Source organism: Pseudonaja textilis, chromosome 7, assembly GCF_049901715.1.
Source record: "Pseudonaja textilis isolate UNSWEBS1 chromosome 7, rPseTex1.2, whole genome shotgun sequence".
In the NCBI taxonomy this organism is placed as follows: Eukaryota; Metazoa; Chordata; class Lepidosauria; order Squamata; family Elapidae; genus Pseudonaja; species Pseudonaja textilis.
The window spans coordinates 7,159,480-7,178,729 of NC_141996.1; the positions used below are offsets into that span (position 1 = coordinate 7,159,480).

At 41.6% G+C, this 19,250-nt stretch overlaps 1 protein-coding gene across 25 annotated transcripts in view; it reads right to left on the reverse strand.

Annotated features, from left to right (window-relative positions):
• Positions 1–19,250, reverse strand: part of DLG2 (discs large MAGUK scaffold protein 2) — a 979,527-nt gene that overhangs the window by 220,523 nt on the left and 739,754 nt on the right. For all 25 annotated transcript variants that reach the window (XR_015744246.1, XM_087936973.1, XM_087936980.1 and 22 more), the window contains one exon: positions 8,011–8,135. Coding sequence is in view for 24 of the 25 variants with exons in the window: in XM_087936973.1 (XP_087793099.1) it covers positions 8,011–8,135 (125 nt within the window). In the remaining variant the exon portion in view is untranslated. The remainder of the gene's footprint in view (positions 1–8,010; positions 8,136–19,250) is intronic.

Here is a 19,250-nt window from a genome sequence, read left to right on the forward strand (position 1 = left end):
TCTGATTATTCAAGTTCTAACTTAAGTGAGGTACTAATACCACCCTATAAAACCTTAGTAAGACCACACCTAGAGAACTGCATCCAGTTTTGGTCACCACACTATAAAAAAAGAAGTTGAGACTCTAGAAATAGTACAGAGAAGAGCAATAAGGATGATATGGGGGCTGGAGACTAAAACATATGAAGAATGTTCCAGAACTGGGCCTGGCTAGTCTAGTGAAGAGAAGGACCAGGGGAGACAGGAGAGCACCTTCCAATATTTGAGGGGCTGCCACAGAGACGAGGAAGGGGTCAAGCTATTTTCTAAAGCATCCGAAGGCCAGACAAGGAATAATGGATAGAAACTGATCAAGGAGAGATTCAACCTGGAAATAAGGAGAAACTTTCTGACAGTGAGAACAATCAACCCATGGAACAGAAGTTGCCCTCGGAAGTTGTGGGAGCACCATCACTTGAGATTTTCAAGAAGAGATTGGACTCCCATCTGTCAGAAATGGGAGATTTCTGCTTGAGCGGGGGTTGGACTAGATGACCTACAAGGTCCCTTCCAACTCTGATTATCTGTTCTCTATAACTAAAGAGACTAGGAATCACAGGGAGATATAGTTGTACTTTGTAAGAAGTCCCAAGCACTTTTTTTTTAAGTCAGTGAATTTAAAACTTCTAAATATTTATTTGAAAGTTATAGTCTGAGGTATAGTGTTGCAGATGTCTGTCAGACTGGGTTTTAAAATCCCACCACTTCTCGTCTGTCCCTTTTTTTTTTTAAACGTGTGAGGTCTCAGCAGTTTTCCTAACAGTAAAGCCAAACTGTCTTCATCAATACCAATCCACAATTTTTGCAATCCAATCCTGTTGCGTATATTCTCAGTTGGAACAATTTAGCTACAGCCACTAATGAGGGGATTTTATACTTCCCACTTCGAATGGACAGAGTCAGCATTTTCTACCTTTTGAAATATGTTCAGTTTTGGCTTTAACCATACGAATTTGCATTGCCTGTCTCGAGCTGCTGTGATTATTCCTTCAGGGTTTTTTTTTGTTTTAAAGAATTCCAGCTTTCTCCTGCTGCCAAGTCAAATTTTGACCTGTTTTTTTCCTTCAGTGTCATGTCCCGTACGTATGAATCGTGAAGTGGTTTAGATTTGCGGACGGTAATGCGGTTTCCAATTGTTTCTTTCTTTTTCATTTTGCAATTCTCTTCTGGTTTTGTAGCCTTTAGCAGTTTTTTCCCCCCCATCTATCGGGATTCCTTACTGGGGTTGATACTAGAGTCATCCTTGCTCCCCCCTTCCATTATTCTCCTCCAATCTCTACTTTTGATGAAGAATAACATAGAATAACAAGAGTTGGAAGGGAACTTGGAGGTCATCTAGTCCAACCCCCGGCTTGAGCAGGAGAGTCTATTCCAAATATTAGCCTCTACCTAGGATTGAACTCACAGCCTCCTGACTGTGAGGCGAGAGCTCCACCTCTTGGAGGAAAAGCATGATTCATAGGGCAAGTAGTCCTTCACTTACGACCATAATGAGGTTTCCTCGTCAAGGTCATAGATTGTGATGGTTTAGTTTCTTCCCCTAAATATTCCCATCGGATGAAAACTAAGAAGCCTGGTTTTTTTTTCCCTCTATGGAACACTCTGCTCCCTGAAATTCAACAGGTCTCCGTCCTTTTAGCCTTCCCTTAGACTATAGAAGACCTGATTTTTCTCCCATGTTTTGTGAGAAGATTAGATGACCACACATTAGAAATGATTGATACAGATACAGATTAACAGAATTGGAAGGTATCTTGTAGATCATCTAGTCCAATCCCGCCACCCAAGCAGAAGACCCTACACAATTTCTGACAAATGGCACTCCAATCTTTTCTTGAAAGTCTCAAGTGATGACACTCCCACAACTTCCAGAAGGCAATTTCTGTTCCATCGGTTGATCATTCTCATTGTCAGAGAATTTCTCCTTATTTCCAGGTTGAACCTCTCCTTCTTCAGTTTCCATCCATTATTCCTTGTCTGGCCTTCAGGTGCTTTGGAGAATAGCTTGACCCCTTCCTCCTCTCTGTGGCAGCCCCTCAAATATTGGAAGACCTCTATCATGTCTCCCCTGGTCCTTCTCTTCACTAGACTAGCCATGCCCAGTTCCTGCAACTGTTCATCGTATATTTTAGCCTCCAATCCCCTAATCATCCTGGTTGCTCTTCTCTGCACTCTTTCTAGAGTCTCAACATCTTTCTTATAGTGTGGTGACCAAAACTGGATGCAGTACTCTAGGTGTGGTCTTACTAAGGCTTTCTAGAGTAGTATTAGTACCTCACTTATGACCTTTGCAGCATCCCCATAGTCACATGTTCAAAATTCAGGTGCTTGGCAACTGACTCATATTTATGACAGTTGCAGTATCCTTTTGAGACCTTCTACAAGCAAAGTCAATGGGGAAGTCAGATTTACTTAACAAACAAGTTACTAGCAATAGCATTTACACTTATATCCTGCTTTACAGCCCTCTCTAAGCAGTTTCCAGACTCAGCCTATTGTCTTCCAACAATCTGGCTCCTCATTTTACCCATCTTGGAAGGACGGAAGGCTAAGTCCACCTTGAGCCTGGATGAGATTCGAACTGCCAAATTGCGATCAGCTGGCAGTCAGCAGAAGTCGCTTGCAGTACCGCACTCTAACCACTGCACCATCGTGGCGCAGATGGTACTAACTGATCAATTGCACCTAAACAAATGGTGGCAAGAAAGGTCACGGAGCCAGAATAGCCTTTGCACAGGTATGGAAAACACCAAATACCCCCAATGAAGAACTAGTAATACACAAAGTAACAGAAAGTGCTGAGATGAATATGCTAACGATGAAATTGAAAGGAAAAAGACGACTCTGAATTCTTTACAATTTGGAACAATTGGTATAAATGGCTAACAAACAGAACCAAGAAGGGAGACAAAAATGTTAATTGAAACAACCCTTAAGAAAGTAAAATAAAATTTTGTAAACTATGTAAAGATATAAGAATAGTAATTGTAGCTAAAGATATTATTTAATAGTAGATAAATGCAATGTAATGTATTATGATATTTAAATCAAAATCTTGTATAGATGCCAAGAACGTTGTTGATACCATGATGTTTTACGATGTAAAAAAAAAAGAAAATTAATAAAAATATTAAATTATTTTTTTTTAAAAAGAAAGAAAGGTCGTGGAATGAGACAAAACTCACGTAACAAATGCCTTGCTTAGCAACATCAATGCTGGGCTCAATTGTGGTTGGAAGTCGAGGACTGCCTGCATTTATGACGGTTGTGGTGTCCTGGGGTCAGGCGATACCTTTTGTGACCTTCTGAGAAGCCATGTCAAAGCCATGTCTTTATATGGCCCTACAAACTGATAGAAGGGTTGGGACCAACTTTATATGGGGGGAGGGGGAGGGGCAAGATGTTTTGGAGGGTTGAAGTCCGAGGTGGCATTTAGTAGGTTCTGACCAGTTCTGGAGAACCGGTAGCGGAAATTTTGAGCAGTTCAGAGAACCGGCAAATCCCACCTCTGACTGGCCCCGCCCCCATCTATTCTCTGCCTCCCATTGAGTCCCAGCTGATTGGCTGGGTCTTCTTTGGTTGCCCTGCACAGGAGAATGGAGCTGGAAAGCAGGTTAATGGGGTGGGAAGGGAATGGAGATTTTACAGGATCCTTCCCCTGCCATGCCCACCAAGCCACGCCCGCCAAGCCACACCCACAGAACTGGTAGTAAAAAATTTTGAATCCCATCATTGGAGCCACTGCAGAGAAGGCCCTCTTCATGGACCCAGCCAGCCGGGATAATTGGGCCGATGGGACCCACAGCATGCCTCCTCTGCCCTCACAAGTGGTACAGGCCAATTCCAGTGGGGTGAGACAATCCCTCAGGTAACCTGGATCCATGCCATGAATGGCTTTCATTTTTTTTAAAAAAATATATTGTTCTTTTTTATTAATATAAGTAGAAAGAGCAACACGTTCAACATCCATATAAACAGTGTTTTGTCTGGTTACAATTCTTCTGAGTAAACATTCATCATCTAAATAATAATAGTAGTAATAGCAATCTTATAATAACAGTGCTTTTACCTCATAATATTGATACATATTATTAGTACTAATCAAAAGTAATTAAAATTAATAAGTTACAGTGATCAACCCTAATATTAAAATGAATCTTTCTCTTCTTGTTTTTTGAAGTTCTAAGTCTAGTTTCTCTCATTTAACCATCGATAAAAGAGATCCCACACCTCGAAGCGTCTTCCTTTTCTTTCATTTCAAATGTTAATTTGTTCATTTCTGCACATTCTAAAATTTTTGGTATTATCTTTTCTTCTGTGGGGATCTCCTCGCTCACCATGAAGGGCTTTCACAGTGATCACCAACACCTTCAATTCTGTGGTGGGTTTCCTGACTGACTCTGTCAAGACTGGCAAGCTGCCTGAGCTGTTTCTTTTTAGCTCAGCTGAGGTGCGGCAATCCATGCGAATCAGCTGAGCTAAAAAACAAGGAAATATAGGAGAGGTAATGGCAGGGGTGGCTGGGCAGGGCCAGTCAGAGGTGGTAATTGCTGGTTCTCCAAACTGGTCAAAATTTCCGTACTGGTCCGAACCAGCTGAATACTACCTCTGCTTCAATTGTACCCAGAAGCAGACTGGTAACCAGTACAGCTCACAGAGCAGTGGTGTCACAAGGGCCATTCTTACCCCCCAAAAAACTACCCATGCTGCTACACTCTGCCCCAGTTGTAGTAAAAAAGATGTTGAGGCTCTAGAAAAAGTACAGAGAAGAGCAACCAGGATGATTTGGGGACTGGAGGCTAAAACATATAATGAACGGTTGCAGGAACTGGGCTTGGCTAGTCTAGTAAAGAGAAGGATCAGGGGAGACATGATAGCGGTCTTCCAATATTTGAGGGGCTGCCACAGGGAGGAAGGGGTCAAGCTATTTTCTAAAGCTCCTGTAGGCCAGACAAGGAATAACGGATGGAAACTGAACAACGAGAGATTTAACCTGGACACAAGGAGAAACTTTCTGACAGTGAGAACAATCAAACAATGGAACAGTTTGCCCTCGGAAGTTGTGGAAGCGCCATCACTTGAGACTTTCAAGAAGAGATTGGCATTTGTTAGAAATTGTGTAGGGTCTCCTGCTTGGGCAGGGGGTTGGATTAGATGACCTACAAGGTCCCTTCCAACTCTGATTATCTGTATCTTTCAAATGCTCCTCCAGGTAGCCCCCTGTAGAGCGCATGACGGTAGTCCAGTCATGAAATGAGTAGGGATTGAACGACTGAGTGCAGGACATCCTGGTCCAGGAAAGGAAGATGGATGGCAAATAATTGTAAGAACCAGCAAACAAACAAATCTCAGCAAGAACCAGGAATTTGTGGGGGTTTTTTTATCAGACTCACCAGAAGCTAATGGAGTCTTGCTAGGATCTAGGAAGAGAGAGCTATCACTTAAGCTGATTAATGGACCAACTGTGGTCAGCAGTTCTCTGCTTCATCAATCTGTTGGCCTTTCAAGCTCTAATGTGGATTTTTTTTTCTCTCTCCCAATTTATGGTTTCTAAAATCTTCCAACAGCACCACTGACAAGTATAGCTAAGGCTGTAAATCCAGGAACGCTACTTTGCAACACAGGCACAACTCCAGGTTCTCTTTAACTGGCGGCGTATATTATTAAAGAGGAAATATAGGATTACTGTTTGCTTTCCTCACCAGCAGCTTCATAATACACAGTTGACTGCATAAAACAGGGGTGTCGAATGCGATTTCATGGAGGGACGCATCAGGGTTGTGTTTGACCTCAGGGGTGGTAGTGGCCTGTTGTCATTCACCGGCAGCCTGTGCAGACGGCAGCGGAATTGGACAGTGGGGGAGAACGGGGACCAGTCAGGGAGTCCAGAGAGAACTCGGATGAGGGTCCTGAATCCAATGCAGAGATGGGGCCAGGACCATTTGGGAATGGGGTGCTGACTCCAGAGCCTCCGGAGTCTGGCAGCAGCAAGGCAGAGGAACAGCGGGAGCCTGTTCCCAGTGCGCATGCGGGACAGAGCTGCTAGAAGGCGAGAGCAGCTGAAACAAAAGAAGTGACTCAGGAGTAAGGCTGGGAGGTGATTGCCCCTCCCATAAGGTATAAAGGACAGGCAAAGGTTAAGAAACCTTTGCAGGAAGCAAAGTTGTTCGTTCTGTTCAGATTAATCCTTGAAACTCTGTGTGGACTTTGTACTTCCGTTGGTTTTTTATAATTCATTTGGCACTCTACTTGTTGGCAGCAATTCAAAGGAGATAAAGGTGGGTGCTTATCTCGAGAGACTGTTTGGGGCTCATTACCGGCTGGGAATAAATTTAATTCCCAGCGTTGAAATAAAACAAGACTTGTTTTAACTAAGCCTGTGCTTAATTACGGTCTAGGAAGCCTCGGTCAGTACATGGCCAGGGTGGGCATGGCCTGCTCAACATCATCTGCTCTACATGATTATAACTTTCCCCCTCCTCCAAATATGGTGTATGAGATCTGTCTGCAAGATCCCACCTTCATATATATATATAAGGACATTAGTGTATGGGGAGATTTAATTCCAATCCCTTTCTGATAATGCTTCATGTGGAATTTGCCCTTTTTGTACAGGTATTTTCACACTAAATTGTAAGGTTCTTTTTCAAAGAAGAAAGAACAAAGAGTTAAGGAGGCTTGGAGGAAAAGACATATTAAACCATGAACATCACTGAACAAGCGAACCGTCGGATGAAAAAACATCTCAAGAAATGGATTAGAATGATATTTAAAACAGACAAAATCAAGTGTGATGACCCAGGGCGAGGCACAGAGGCAGCACAGGTAGGTGACAGTTCAAACGGCCCCTTTATTGCTGCAAAGTTCCCCAAACACTCCCACTTTTCTGGCAAAGTGATGACACGCACACATACATACACACACCTCCAGCAGCCTGCAGGCTGCAAGTAGTCCAGCCCAACGCTGTGAGCACCACGACTGCAAAGCAAGAAACCCAGCAGGGCAAGTCAATGAGTCCAGGAAGCAAAGGAGCAAGGCAATTAATCCAGGAAGCCAGGAAGAAAGCAGGGAATCTAGGACACTTTAAACGTCGGTGACGGCACTCAACACGCCAGGAATTCAGTGTCCGTTCCTGACAAATGCCCCTCCCCACAGCGTCTTCTTAAGGCTCAGTCCCCAGGTGTGCCTTTTGCAGAGGGGTGGGGTGCTCTCCTCCTGAGTAGCCGGGTCAGTCAGCGCTGTTCCTGCCTTCTTTCCACTCTCCACACTCAAGGATCAGGAGGGGGAGGTCATTGCCTGAGCTCTGTCTCTCATATTCACTGCTTAGCCTCTCTTGGTCACCCTGCCCCCATTCCTCCTTGCGTACAAGCTGTCCCAATCTTGAAAGGCCCTGGCCTGACTTGCCCTGCTCCTACCCGTTTTCCTCCGAAGCCAACGAAGCCGCCCCCTTGTTGGCTCCAGTTCCAGCTCGTCTTCCCCTGCAGATTCAGGCTCCGACAGGGGCATGACACCAAACAAAGGTGACTTACAACCATTGACTGTTCGAAAGTATGGCGGCACTGAAAAAAAGAGACTACAAACTAGTCCTTGCACGTATCATTCCCCACCATCACGTGACCCAAATTCAGGGGCTCGGCATGCATTTATGAGGTTGCGGCATCCCAGGGTCGTGGGAATGCCGTCTGCAGCTTTTCAAAACAACTTCCGACAGGCAAAGTTCATGGTGGAAGCCAGATTCGTTTTAACGACCGCATGATGGGCTTAACGATCGCAGTGATTTGCTGAACCACCATGGCAAAAAAAATGGGGGTGACTCTCTTCATCTTGCTTAGCAAGGGAGATTCCGGTCCCCGATTGTGGTTGTAAGTGGACGATTACGTGTACTTCACACAGGGCGCAATTTAGCCTGTGTCAAAAGTGTGGCGTGGTGTCACATCGATTCTATGTTTAGAAGATAAAAGAACAAATTACCTGAGTCTTCCATCCTCTGCAGCAGCTCCTCCTGGTATTATCTTAGTAATAAATATTCCGGGATCGTCGCCAATATGTGGGTTATCTGTTCCTCCAGCAATACTGAACCCCAGGCCAGAATTGCCCTAAAGTAAAAGAAAGACAGAGAAAAATAAGTAACAATATAACTGTCACATAAAGGATATCCTTGATTATACAGGCGTAATGGAATAACACGAGGGAAATTGGAGATCTTCTAAGTACATGGATGTTGAACTCAAGGGCTGGGAGACGGAGACGGCCTGTGAAGTGCTTAGGTCTGGCCCATGGAGCCACCCTGGAAACAGCAAAGGAATTGCTCCGTGGTGCCTCTGCCAGTGAAAATAGACCTCAGGAGGGCCGTGTGTGGCCCCGCCAGGCTCCGTTTTCAGCCGCGACGGCCTCCTGCAACACTCGGACGCAGCCCCCTTCCCCAAACTGTGTTTTCACTGGCAGAGGGTTGCAGGAGGTTGTCGCGGCTGAAAACAGAGCTTGGGAGCCCGTTTTCATTGGCAGGGCCACCACAGGCGCCTCCGACATGGGTGATCTCAAACTGGCCACACCCACCATGGCCAAGCCCACCCCGGTCCCCCGAGGTCAAACACAACCCTGATGCAGCCCTCCGTGAAATTGAGTTTTGACATCCTTATTCTAGTCCAATCCACCCTGCTTAAAAGCAGGAGTCCCGATACCATTCCGGACAATACCAGAAGATAATTACCACGTCACCTGTAAACCTTCTCTTTGTTAGGCTAGACATACCCAGTTCCCTTAACAGAACAACAGAGTTGGAAGGGACCTTGGAGGTCTTCTAGTCCAACCCTCTGCACAAGTAGAAGCCCCTATGCCATTCCAGGCAAATGGTTGTCTAATCTCCTCTTAAAACCCTCCAGTGTTAGAGCATCCACAATTTCTGGAGGACAGCCATTTCACTGATTAATTGTTCTCAGTGTTAGGACATTTCTCCTTATTTCTAGATGGGATCTCTCTTTGATAAGCTTCCACCCATTGGAATAGAATAGAATAGAATAGAATAGAATAGAATAGAAGAGAAGAGAAGAGAAGAGAAGAGAAGAGAAGAGAAGAGAAGAGAAGAGAATTCTTTATTGGCCAAGTGTAATTGGACACATAAGGAATTTGTCTCTGGTGCAAATGCTCTCAGTATACATAAAAGAAAAGATACATTCATCAAGAGTCATTGCTTCTTGTCCTGCCCTCAGTGTGATGGTTTAATAATTTAAAATACAAATAATAAAGCTTTTGGCTGTTTAGACTAAAGTTTGAAGGAGTATTTGGACTTGCTATCCAAGAACCAGAAAGTTTTATAACGACAAGCAGATTAGGTCCCCAGATGGTTAAATGCTGTCTTATTGATTCATTTCCCATTTGCTAAAGAGCTAGGCTGTTTCAGCGCAAAGCCTTTTAGAGTGTCGTACTTTAATAACCCAAGTTTAGCTTATTGTTGCAAAATGGCTCTTCTCTTTATGAAGAAAAACTGGACAGGATTCCAGCTGCCCTTCAAATCCTATTCTAAAGCAACTTGAAGACAATCAGAGCTCCAGTGGTTTACTAAATTGCTTTTGGTCACAAAAGGTTCTTGCAAAACACCCACTGAGAATACCATAGTGACAAAACAACAATCAGTGTTATTTTGGGGCTGAAAATTTATGGATTCCTCTATCTGTATGCATTCTGGAGTGGGTATCGGGATAAGGGACGATTAGAGTTTTATCAAAAGTCTTTGTTTCTGTTTTGTGCTTTTCTCTTTGATAGGATAATCCAGTGGCGGGAAACTTTTTGGGCTCAATGTGTCAAAAATTCAGAAAAAATGCCTAACTTAACAGTGCTGGTGTGTTTCACACACATCCACTCCAACAAAAAAGAAATGATTCTTTACATATTCATTTATTCTTTTTAAAAGGTGCCAAAAATAATTGAGGTAAACTCAAAGTTGCCTAAGGCCTTCATTGTTTTTTCTTTTTCTTTTAATGTTATTTATTTCCAAAGTTGAAGTATAAAACTGAACTACAAAAAAATAGAATACAAAACAAAAACAAAGGAAAAAGTGTATAGAACAAAATATTAAACATACACATAAAATGTCCCCGCCCTCTGTTGAATACTAATATATATATATATTTCTACATATAACGATTGTCCTCCCTTTGCAAAACAGGCCTACAACTTATGAATGTCTGCATCTATATTTGCCAAATTGGTATATAACATTTAAAAGTCACAAAGAAATAAATCTAACATCAGTCAACTGATTTGACCTACCAATTATCTATCCATTAAAAACTGTTACAGGTAGTTATCAACTTACAACTTTCGTTTAATCACTGTTTGAAACTACAATGGCACCGATAAAAGTGACTTATGACTGTTTTTTCATACTTACGACCATTGCAGCATCCCTATACTAACGTGACCAAAATTCAGAGGCTTTGCCACTGGCATCTATTTATGATAGGGTCATATGAACAACTTTTGCAAACCCTTGACAAGGAAAGTCGGAATGGGGAAGCCAGATTCGTGTAACAACCGTGTTACTCACTTAACAACTGCAGTGATTCACTGAACAACGTTGGCAAGAAAGATCGTAAAATTCACTTAAAATTCACAGAACAGAAATCTTGGGCTCAGTTGTGTCTGTAAGTCGAGAACTATCTGTATCTTGTGATCCTTCTTCTGTCTCCCTTTCAGTTACTTGATGTTAAGGGTTGTCAACCTTGAAGCTGGCCTGGCTGAAGCCATTTTGGAGTCTCAGTGCTGTCACTGGGAGGACCCGGAACGTGGCACGAAACCAACACAGCCAGAGAACAGGTCTAACTCCCAGTGGTGGTATTCAATTTTTTTTACTACCGGTTTTGTGGGTGTGGCTTGGTGGCCATGGCAGGGGAAGGAAAGGTAACTGCAAAATCTCCATTCCCTCCCCACCCCACTAACCTGCTTTCCAGTTCCATTCTCCTGTGTAAGGCAACCAAAGAAGACCCAGTCTATTAGCTGGGACTCGGGAGGCAGAGAATAGATGGGGACGGAGCCAGTCAGAGGTAGGATTTGCAGGTTCTCCGAACTGATCAAAATTTCCGTTAGTGGGGTGGGAAGGGAATGGGGATTTTGCAGTAACCTTCCCCTGCCACGCCCATCAAGCCATGCCACGCCCATCAAGCCATACCCACAGAACCAGTAATAAAAAAAATTGAATCCCACCACTGCTTACAATAACATAGTACGAGCGACTTGCAGGGCTGGCGTGGCGTGCACTAAGTTCACATGGTGCAATAGGATTGTGTGTTTTGTTAGTGGGATTCCCTGGTTTAGGGATTCTCTGTCTTCACTGTGAGTTGTACTGTGTTGCGGGGTGTTGGTGCACGAAGGGAGGCTCAGCCAATCTCATTGTACACATGTTGTACTCTGACAATAAAGGTGTGCACTTGAACTTTGAACTCGGAAGCCAAGAACTTGGAGGAAGAGTTGACAGCATTCCTAGAGGTGTTTAAAAAATGGATAATGTCAAGTTCCAAGAAATTACCCAGAACAGTGTGTCAGCAACACACCAAAGGCTCTTTGGATTTGACCCAATGGAATCCAACGCACAAGTGGAAGGGCCGTTCACCTTTGCTTGTTCTCCGAAGAGCTGAAAACTGCTAGTAATTAATTGTCTAGTGATCCTTGACCTGATCAAGAGCCAGCGAGATTCTTACCTGGGGTTGTCCCATTATTGAGTGCATGTTCTTTGAGGTCAGCCAAATGCACAAAAATTTTCTCCTGGGAAAATTGAAAACGCTAACCCAAGGCAAAGCTTTTTGTCATCTTTCACAGAATAACCTATCTTCGATGGAAGGTTATAGCTTTCCAAAGGGGATCGAAATCGGCTCGTAATTGGGCTGGAGAAGGACATTTTGATTGTCGAAGACTTCAAATTCATCTCTACAAGGTGTGTGTGTGTGTGTGTGTGTATTTATACAATACCAGAAAAGTGCCTTTTTTATAACAGCCATTGGGCAAACTATTGTGCCACCCCAGAAACGTTATACAAATAGTTCTTACGACCATAATGGAGACTATCCATTACCACCACAAATTATAATGGTCATAAAACGGTGTTTGTTCAGTAAACATAGCAGTTGTAAAGCAGCCGTCATATAGGGTTTCCTGCTTGAAGGGGTTGGACTAGAACACCTCCAAGGTCCCTTCAAACCCTATTCTTCTCTTCTCTTCTCTTCTCTTCTCTTCTCTTCTCTTCTCTTCTCTTCTCTCTTCTCTTCTCGACTCTTATCTCTTCTTTCTTCTCTTGACTCTTGACTCTTCTCTTGACTCTTCTTGATTCTTCTTGACTCTCCTCTTGAGTTTTGTCTCTTCCCTTCTTTTTTCTCTTGACTCTTCTTCTCTTCTCTTGATTCTTCTTGACTCTTCTCTCAATTCCTGACTCTTCTCTTTTCTCTTTCTCTTGACTCTTCTCTTTCTCTTGACTCTTCTCGATTCTTCTTGACTCTCCTCTTGAGTTTTGTCTTTTCCTTCTGTTTTCTCTTCTCTTGACTCTTCTTGACTCTTCTCTTGACTCTTCTTGACTCTTCTCTTGACTCTTCTCTTCTCTTGACTCTTCTCGATTCTTCTTGACTCTCCTCTTGAGTTTTGTCTTTTCCCTTCTGTTTTCTCTTCTCTTGACTCTTCTTGACTCTTCTCTTGACTCTTCTTGACTCTTCTCTTGACTCTTCTCTTCTCTTTGCCCTGCCCTGCTGCTCCACTACACTCCATTCTTAATGCACCAGAGACAAATTCCTTGTGTGTCCAATCATACTTGGCCAATAAAGAATTCTATTGTATTCTAACTTAAAACAATGACAAAACAGGATAATTTAGAAGTCAGCCAGAAGTCAGCCTTCTCTGGAAGGGTGCCTGCTTTACTTTTCCCTTCTGAAATATGGACAGTATCTACAATAGAGATGGTCCTTGACTTAGCACCATAATTGAGCTTCCCATTTTATGCCTGATTTTAAGACCCTTTTTTTTTTGCTGCAGTCATTAAGTGAATGACATGGTCATTAAGCGAATCTATTATTGGCAGGAAATGCCAGTTTGGGGTAAAAACATCATAAATGGTGGCCATGTGACTGCAGGGATGCTGCTAACAGCCATAAATAGGACTTGATTGCCAGGGCTCTCTTTCAACGTCCGTCATATCTTTGAAAGGTTACTAAGTGAGCCATCGTAAGCTGAGGACTACCTGTACTTAGATCCCATGTGGGTTGCACTTTCACTGCAGTAATGACAGCACCAGCCATAAGAAAATGGCAGGAATGTCCGAGGCAAATGCACTCAAATGCCAAGCAGTTAGCTGACTATAATTGCGCATGAAGTGTTTACAGAGAAGCTTGGAGCAGCTGTCAATCAAAAGGCTTGTTTCCAAAAGACGTTTCAAAGCTTAGGCATTAACTTGAAAAAAAAAATATTCTCCATAGCTGAGAAACCAATAAATCCAGGCCCGAAGGGAATTATTATTGTAGCCTTAGGACAATTGCTTTGTCGCCAGATGTCAAAGGCTGAATTCATTAGAGCGTACATTATAGACATGAAAATCACAAGGGTGCATTTGTCACTGTACACAACATGCAGGGACCTAGAGTATTTCAAAAGGTTACTCGGCAAAGGTAGAATAGCAATAGCTGTAACACTTCGACTCATACAGGTAGTCCTCGAGGAATAGAATAGGATAGGATAACAAAGTTGGAAGGGACCTTTGAGGTCTTCTAGTCCAACCCCCTACTTAGGCTGGAAACCCTACACCACTTCAGACAAATGGTTATCCAACTTCTTTTTAAAAACTTCCAGTGTTGGAGTATTCTCAACTTCTGGTGGCAAGCTGTTCCACTGATAAATAGTTCTGTCAGGAAATTTATCCTTAGTTCTAAGTTGTTTCTCTCCTTGATTAGTTTCCACCCATTGCTTCTTGTCTTGCCTTCTGGTGCTTTGGAGACTAGCTTGACCCCCTCTTCTTTGGGGCAGGCCCTGAGATATTGGAGGACTGCTATCATATCTCTCCTAGTCCTTTTTTCAATCAGACATGCCCACTTCCTGCAACCGTTCTTCATATGTTTTATCCTCCAGTCCCCTAATAATCTTTGTTGCTCTTCTCTGCACTCTTTCTGGAGTCTCAGAATCTTTTTTACATCATGGCGACCAAATCTGAATGCAGAATTCCGATTGTGGCCTTACCAAGGCATTATAAAGTGGTATTAACATTTACAACCACAACTGAGCCCAACGTTTATGTTGTAAAGTGAAACATGTGCTGTCCCATTTTAGGACTTTTCTTGTTAAGTTAGTAATATGGTTGTTAAGTGAATCTGGATTCCCCATTGACTTTGCTTGTCAAAAGGTCACAAAACCCCTTGCCAGGCATCTGAATGGTAACCACAGGGACAATGCAATGGTTTTAAGTGTGAAAAATGGTCATAGCTTACCTTTTTTTCAGTGCCATTGTTACTTTGAATGGTCACTAAAGGAACTGTTGTAAATTGAGGATTACCTGTATACAGCTTCATACTGCTTTACAGTCCCTCTCTAAGCAGTTTACAGAATCAGCCTCCTGCTCACAACAATCTGGGTCCTCATTTTATTGACCTCAGAAGGATGGAAGGCTGAGTCAATCTTGAGCTGGTCAGGATCGAACTCCTGGCAGTGAGCAGAGGTAGTTTGCAATACTGCATTCTAACCACTACGCCACCACAGCTCATAGATAGATAGGGATAGATAGATAGATAGATAGATAGATAGATAGATAGATAGATAGATGGATGGATGGATGGATGGATGGATGGATGGATGGAGGGAGGGAGGAGGAGGGAGGAGAGGGAGATAGATAGATAGATAGATAGATAGATAGATAGATAGATAGATAGAGACACAGAGACACAAAGATAGAGATAGCTAGATAGTGAGAGAGAGACAGATACAGATAGATAGATAAATAGATAGATAGATAGATAGATAGATAGATAGATAGATAGACAGATAGATGAGAGCTAGATAGATAGATGAAAGATAGATAGATAGATATAGACACAGAGATAGAGATAGATAGATAGTGAGAGATACATACATACATACATACATACACACACACACACACACACACACACACACACACACACATATATATGAGAGAGAGAGAGAGAGAGAGCAATAGCACTTATTTTTAATATAATCATTCCACCTTCAGTTGAACAGTGTGTTGTCTGGGTACAAATATCTTTGTTAAGCAACAATCAAAATTACAACATCCTTTGTCAAATTAATATTGATTCTGCAATCTTGAACATAATAATATTTTCCATATTAATTCTACAATATTAACATAATAATATTCAACATACTGGTCATAATTTTTACTTATCTCTTTTAGCAGATCTTCTTTATTTTGTTTCCCTATTTCTAACTTCCATTTTTATTATTTAACCATTGGTAAAATAGATCCAATATAATATAATATTCAGTTATATTATATTAATATTATATTAATATAATATAATATAATATAATATAATATAATATAATATAATATAATATAATATAATATAATATAATATAATTATATAATATAATATTCAGTTTGCTCTTTTTCCTTCATTGCCAGCATTAATCTATTCATTCCTACAGATTTTTATCCAGTATTTTCCTAATCCCGTTCTCATCTGTAGGTATCTCTTCACTCTTCCAAATTTTGTGCAAAGGCAATTCTATTTGCCGTTAAGAGTTTTGACAAGCAAAGTTTGTTCAGTGGAAATTTTCCGAAGCAGCGGGATGGGTCAGAAGCAAGCCAGCTACTGGCATGGACCTTTGAACTGATCTTCTCTACACACTTTCTTCACGAGATGTTCGAGCAAGGCTGATTCCAGTGCTTGCCCTGTGCATTTCCCTCCTCCCTTTCCAGTGGCTTTTAGTTGCTGACAGACACAAAAGCAATCCTTCCAGTCCATCACAGCGGGAACGCTTTCTTCCATCTCTGAGTAAACCTAATCGATCACACTGAGGGCAGCTCGGGCCTCTAACGTTTCTGCTTAGCAAGCTGTTGCCTTTATTGGCACACAAACTTCTCCCAAATCATTTACTCAACTGAAATCCAAAAGAAAAAAGAAAAAGACAGCCAGCAAGGATGGGACCTGGAGCAGGAGAGGCGAAGGAGAAGGGAGGATGGGGGTGAATTGATAAAATAAGTTCTTCACCGGACTTTCCACCCGTAGATTTTGCTAAGGTAAATACGAGCTGTTGAGTAGGGCCCCTTTATAAAATTCTGTTCCAAGCTTAAGCTCCAAAAGAATAAAAAAATAAAAAAAATGGTGAAATTGTGAGTTCTTCAATAAAATAAGCAATGGATGTCAGTCAAAGCAGGATCCCAAATTTCAATTCTTCCTTCCTCAAATTCTTTGACTTTTGTATTTTGGCCTTACTGCGTTCCATGAACAGAATAGGAAATAGAATAGAATAGAACAGAATAGGAAATAGAATAGAATAGAATAGAATAGAAACAGAAACAGAAACAGAAACTGAGAATGGAATCAGGAAGAGAAGTATAGAATAGAAGAGAAGAGAAGAGAAGAGAAAGAAGAGAAGAGAAGAGAAGAGAATCAGGAATAGAAGAGAAGAGAAGAGAATCAGGAAGCGAACAGAACAGAACAGAAGAGAATCAGGAATAGAATAGAAATAGAATAGAAATAGGAATAGGAATAGGAATAGGAATAGAATAGAATAGAATAGAATAGAACAGCTGGAAGGGATCTTGGAGGTCTTCTAGTCAAACCCCCTATATCATTTCAGACAAATTACTGTCCAGTCTCTTTTTAAAAACCTCCAAGGATGAAGCACCCAGAACTTCTGGTGGCAAATGGTTCCACTGGTTAATTGTCCTCATTGTTAGGGAGTTTCTCCTTAATTCTAGAGTGCTTCTCTCCTTGATTAGTTTCCATCCATTGCTTCTAGTCTTGCCTTCTGGCTCTTTGGAAAATAAGTTGACCCCCTCTTCTTTGTGGCAGCCCCTCAAATACTGGAATACTGCTATCATGTCTCCCCTAATTCTTTTCTTTAGATTAGCCAATCCCAAATCCTGCAGCTGTTCTTTATATGTTTTAATCTCCAGGCCTTTGATCATCTTGGTTGCTCTTCTCTGAACTTTTTCCAAAGTCTCTCAACATGAATATAAATCTAAAGAGAAGCTTAACGTAGTTGGAAAAAGAAAGGAAACTTCCATCCTCTCCAAATATCCTAACATAGAAAGGGGTTGTTTTTCTACTCATGAGTTAGTAGTGCTTATTTTGTTATTTTCTTACTTATTTTTTTACTTATCTGGCTTTGAGAAAATGTTAGGTGCGATTTTTAGCCATGAAAAGATTATATAGGTCATCTACAACTTACAACAGTTTGCTTAGTGACCATTCAAAATTGAAAAAAGTGACTTATGACCCCTTTTCACACTTAACGACCGTTGCTGCATCCTCATGGGCCTGTGATCAAAATTCAGATGCTTGGCAACTTATTCGTAGTTAGGTTGGATACAATGTCCTGGGAACATGTCATCACCTCTTTGATTTTATTTATTCATTCATTCATTCATTCATTCATTCATTCATTCATTTATTTTGTCAAAAGCTTACAATACAATAGAAATAAGAATAAACATAAACTTAAATATAAGAAATAGGAACTAATAATTGGGGACAATAGGACAGGGACAGTAGGTGCGATTGTGCGCTTATGCATGCCCCTTACAGACCTCTTAGGAATGGGGTGAGGTCAATAGAGGTTAGTTTGAGGGTAAAGGAGTGGGGGTTTGAACAGGTAACAACAGAATCAGGTAGTGAGTTCCAGACATTGACCACTCCGTTGCTGAAATCGTACTTCCTGCATTCAAGTTTGGAGTGGTTTACATTGAGTTGATATCTATTGTGTGCTGTTGTGTTGTTGCAGTTAAAGCTGAAATATTCATTAACTGGTAAGACGTTGTAACATATGATTTTATGTACTATGCTTAAGTCCAATCTTAGCTGGCGTAGTTCAAGGTTGTCTAAGCCTAGAATCTCAAGTCTGGTGTAGGATATTCTGTTGCAAACAGAGGAATGTAGTACTCTTCTGGTAAAATACTTCTGGACTCGCTCAATTGTATTTATGTTTGATATACAGTGCGGATTCCAGACAGCAGAGCTGAATTCAAGTATTGGTCTAGCAACCTCCAGCTGAAAATGTTATCTAGTTTGGGTAATGAAACATTTGCAAGAAAGCAGCCAAGCAAGGCCCCTCATTTCAATCCAGAGCTACAAATATTCTCCTTTATTGGTGACCCTGTGATCATAAATGTGGGTGGAATGCCAACCACCCAAATTTTGATCACATGACTGCAGAGGCATTGTGACAGCTCTAACTTCGGGGCTCATAAGTCTTCATTCAGCACTGCTATAATTTCAAACAATCACTGAACAAATAGTCGTAAATTGAAAACTACCACTAAAAGAATTGATTGTAGTCAACTCAGAGAGACCCTGGGAGGAATTCCATAAATGAAAATCTTAAAGGAGAAAACAACTCAAGAAGCTCTGGAAAACTCTGAAAAATATGATCATAAAAGCCCAGTCTAGCACAATATCACCGAAAAAGAAAAACAAAAATATCTCAGAAGAAATCAGCATGGTTACACAAAGAACTCTCTGATAAACTGAAAGATAAAAAGGACAAGTACGAAAAAAAAATGGAAAGAGGGACACATAACTAAGGCAGAACAGCCTGAATCTTGAAAGAACAAAGTCAGGAAAACAAAGGCTCTGAATGAAGTAAGACCTGTAACCTACAAAGAAATGGAAGCAAAGATCATGGAGCATACGTAGATTTTCTGTTAATATTTGGAAGAAGACAATTTGGCTGAAGACGGTCTTGAAACTGTGCAGAATCAAGCATGGATAATGAATGGTTTAGGCACATTAGAAGTTGAAGCCCATTTGCCTTAAATTTCATCAGGTTGAGAAAAACTTTTAGGCCCTGCATTCTCAAAGACCACCGATTCTTCCCTCTGGTCCTTCAAGCACCAAGGGAAATAACTTCTATTGACCCAATAAAATTCTGCAACCAGTTCTGATAACACCCTGCAAGGCCTAAAATAATGATAACAGTCAGTTCCTAGGCTGATAAAGATTTAGGAGACAGTTATGTCAACGAGCAAGCTGCAATAGACT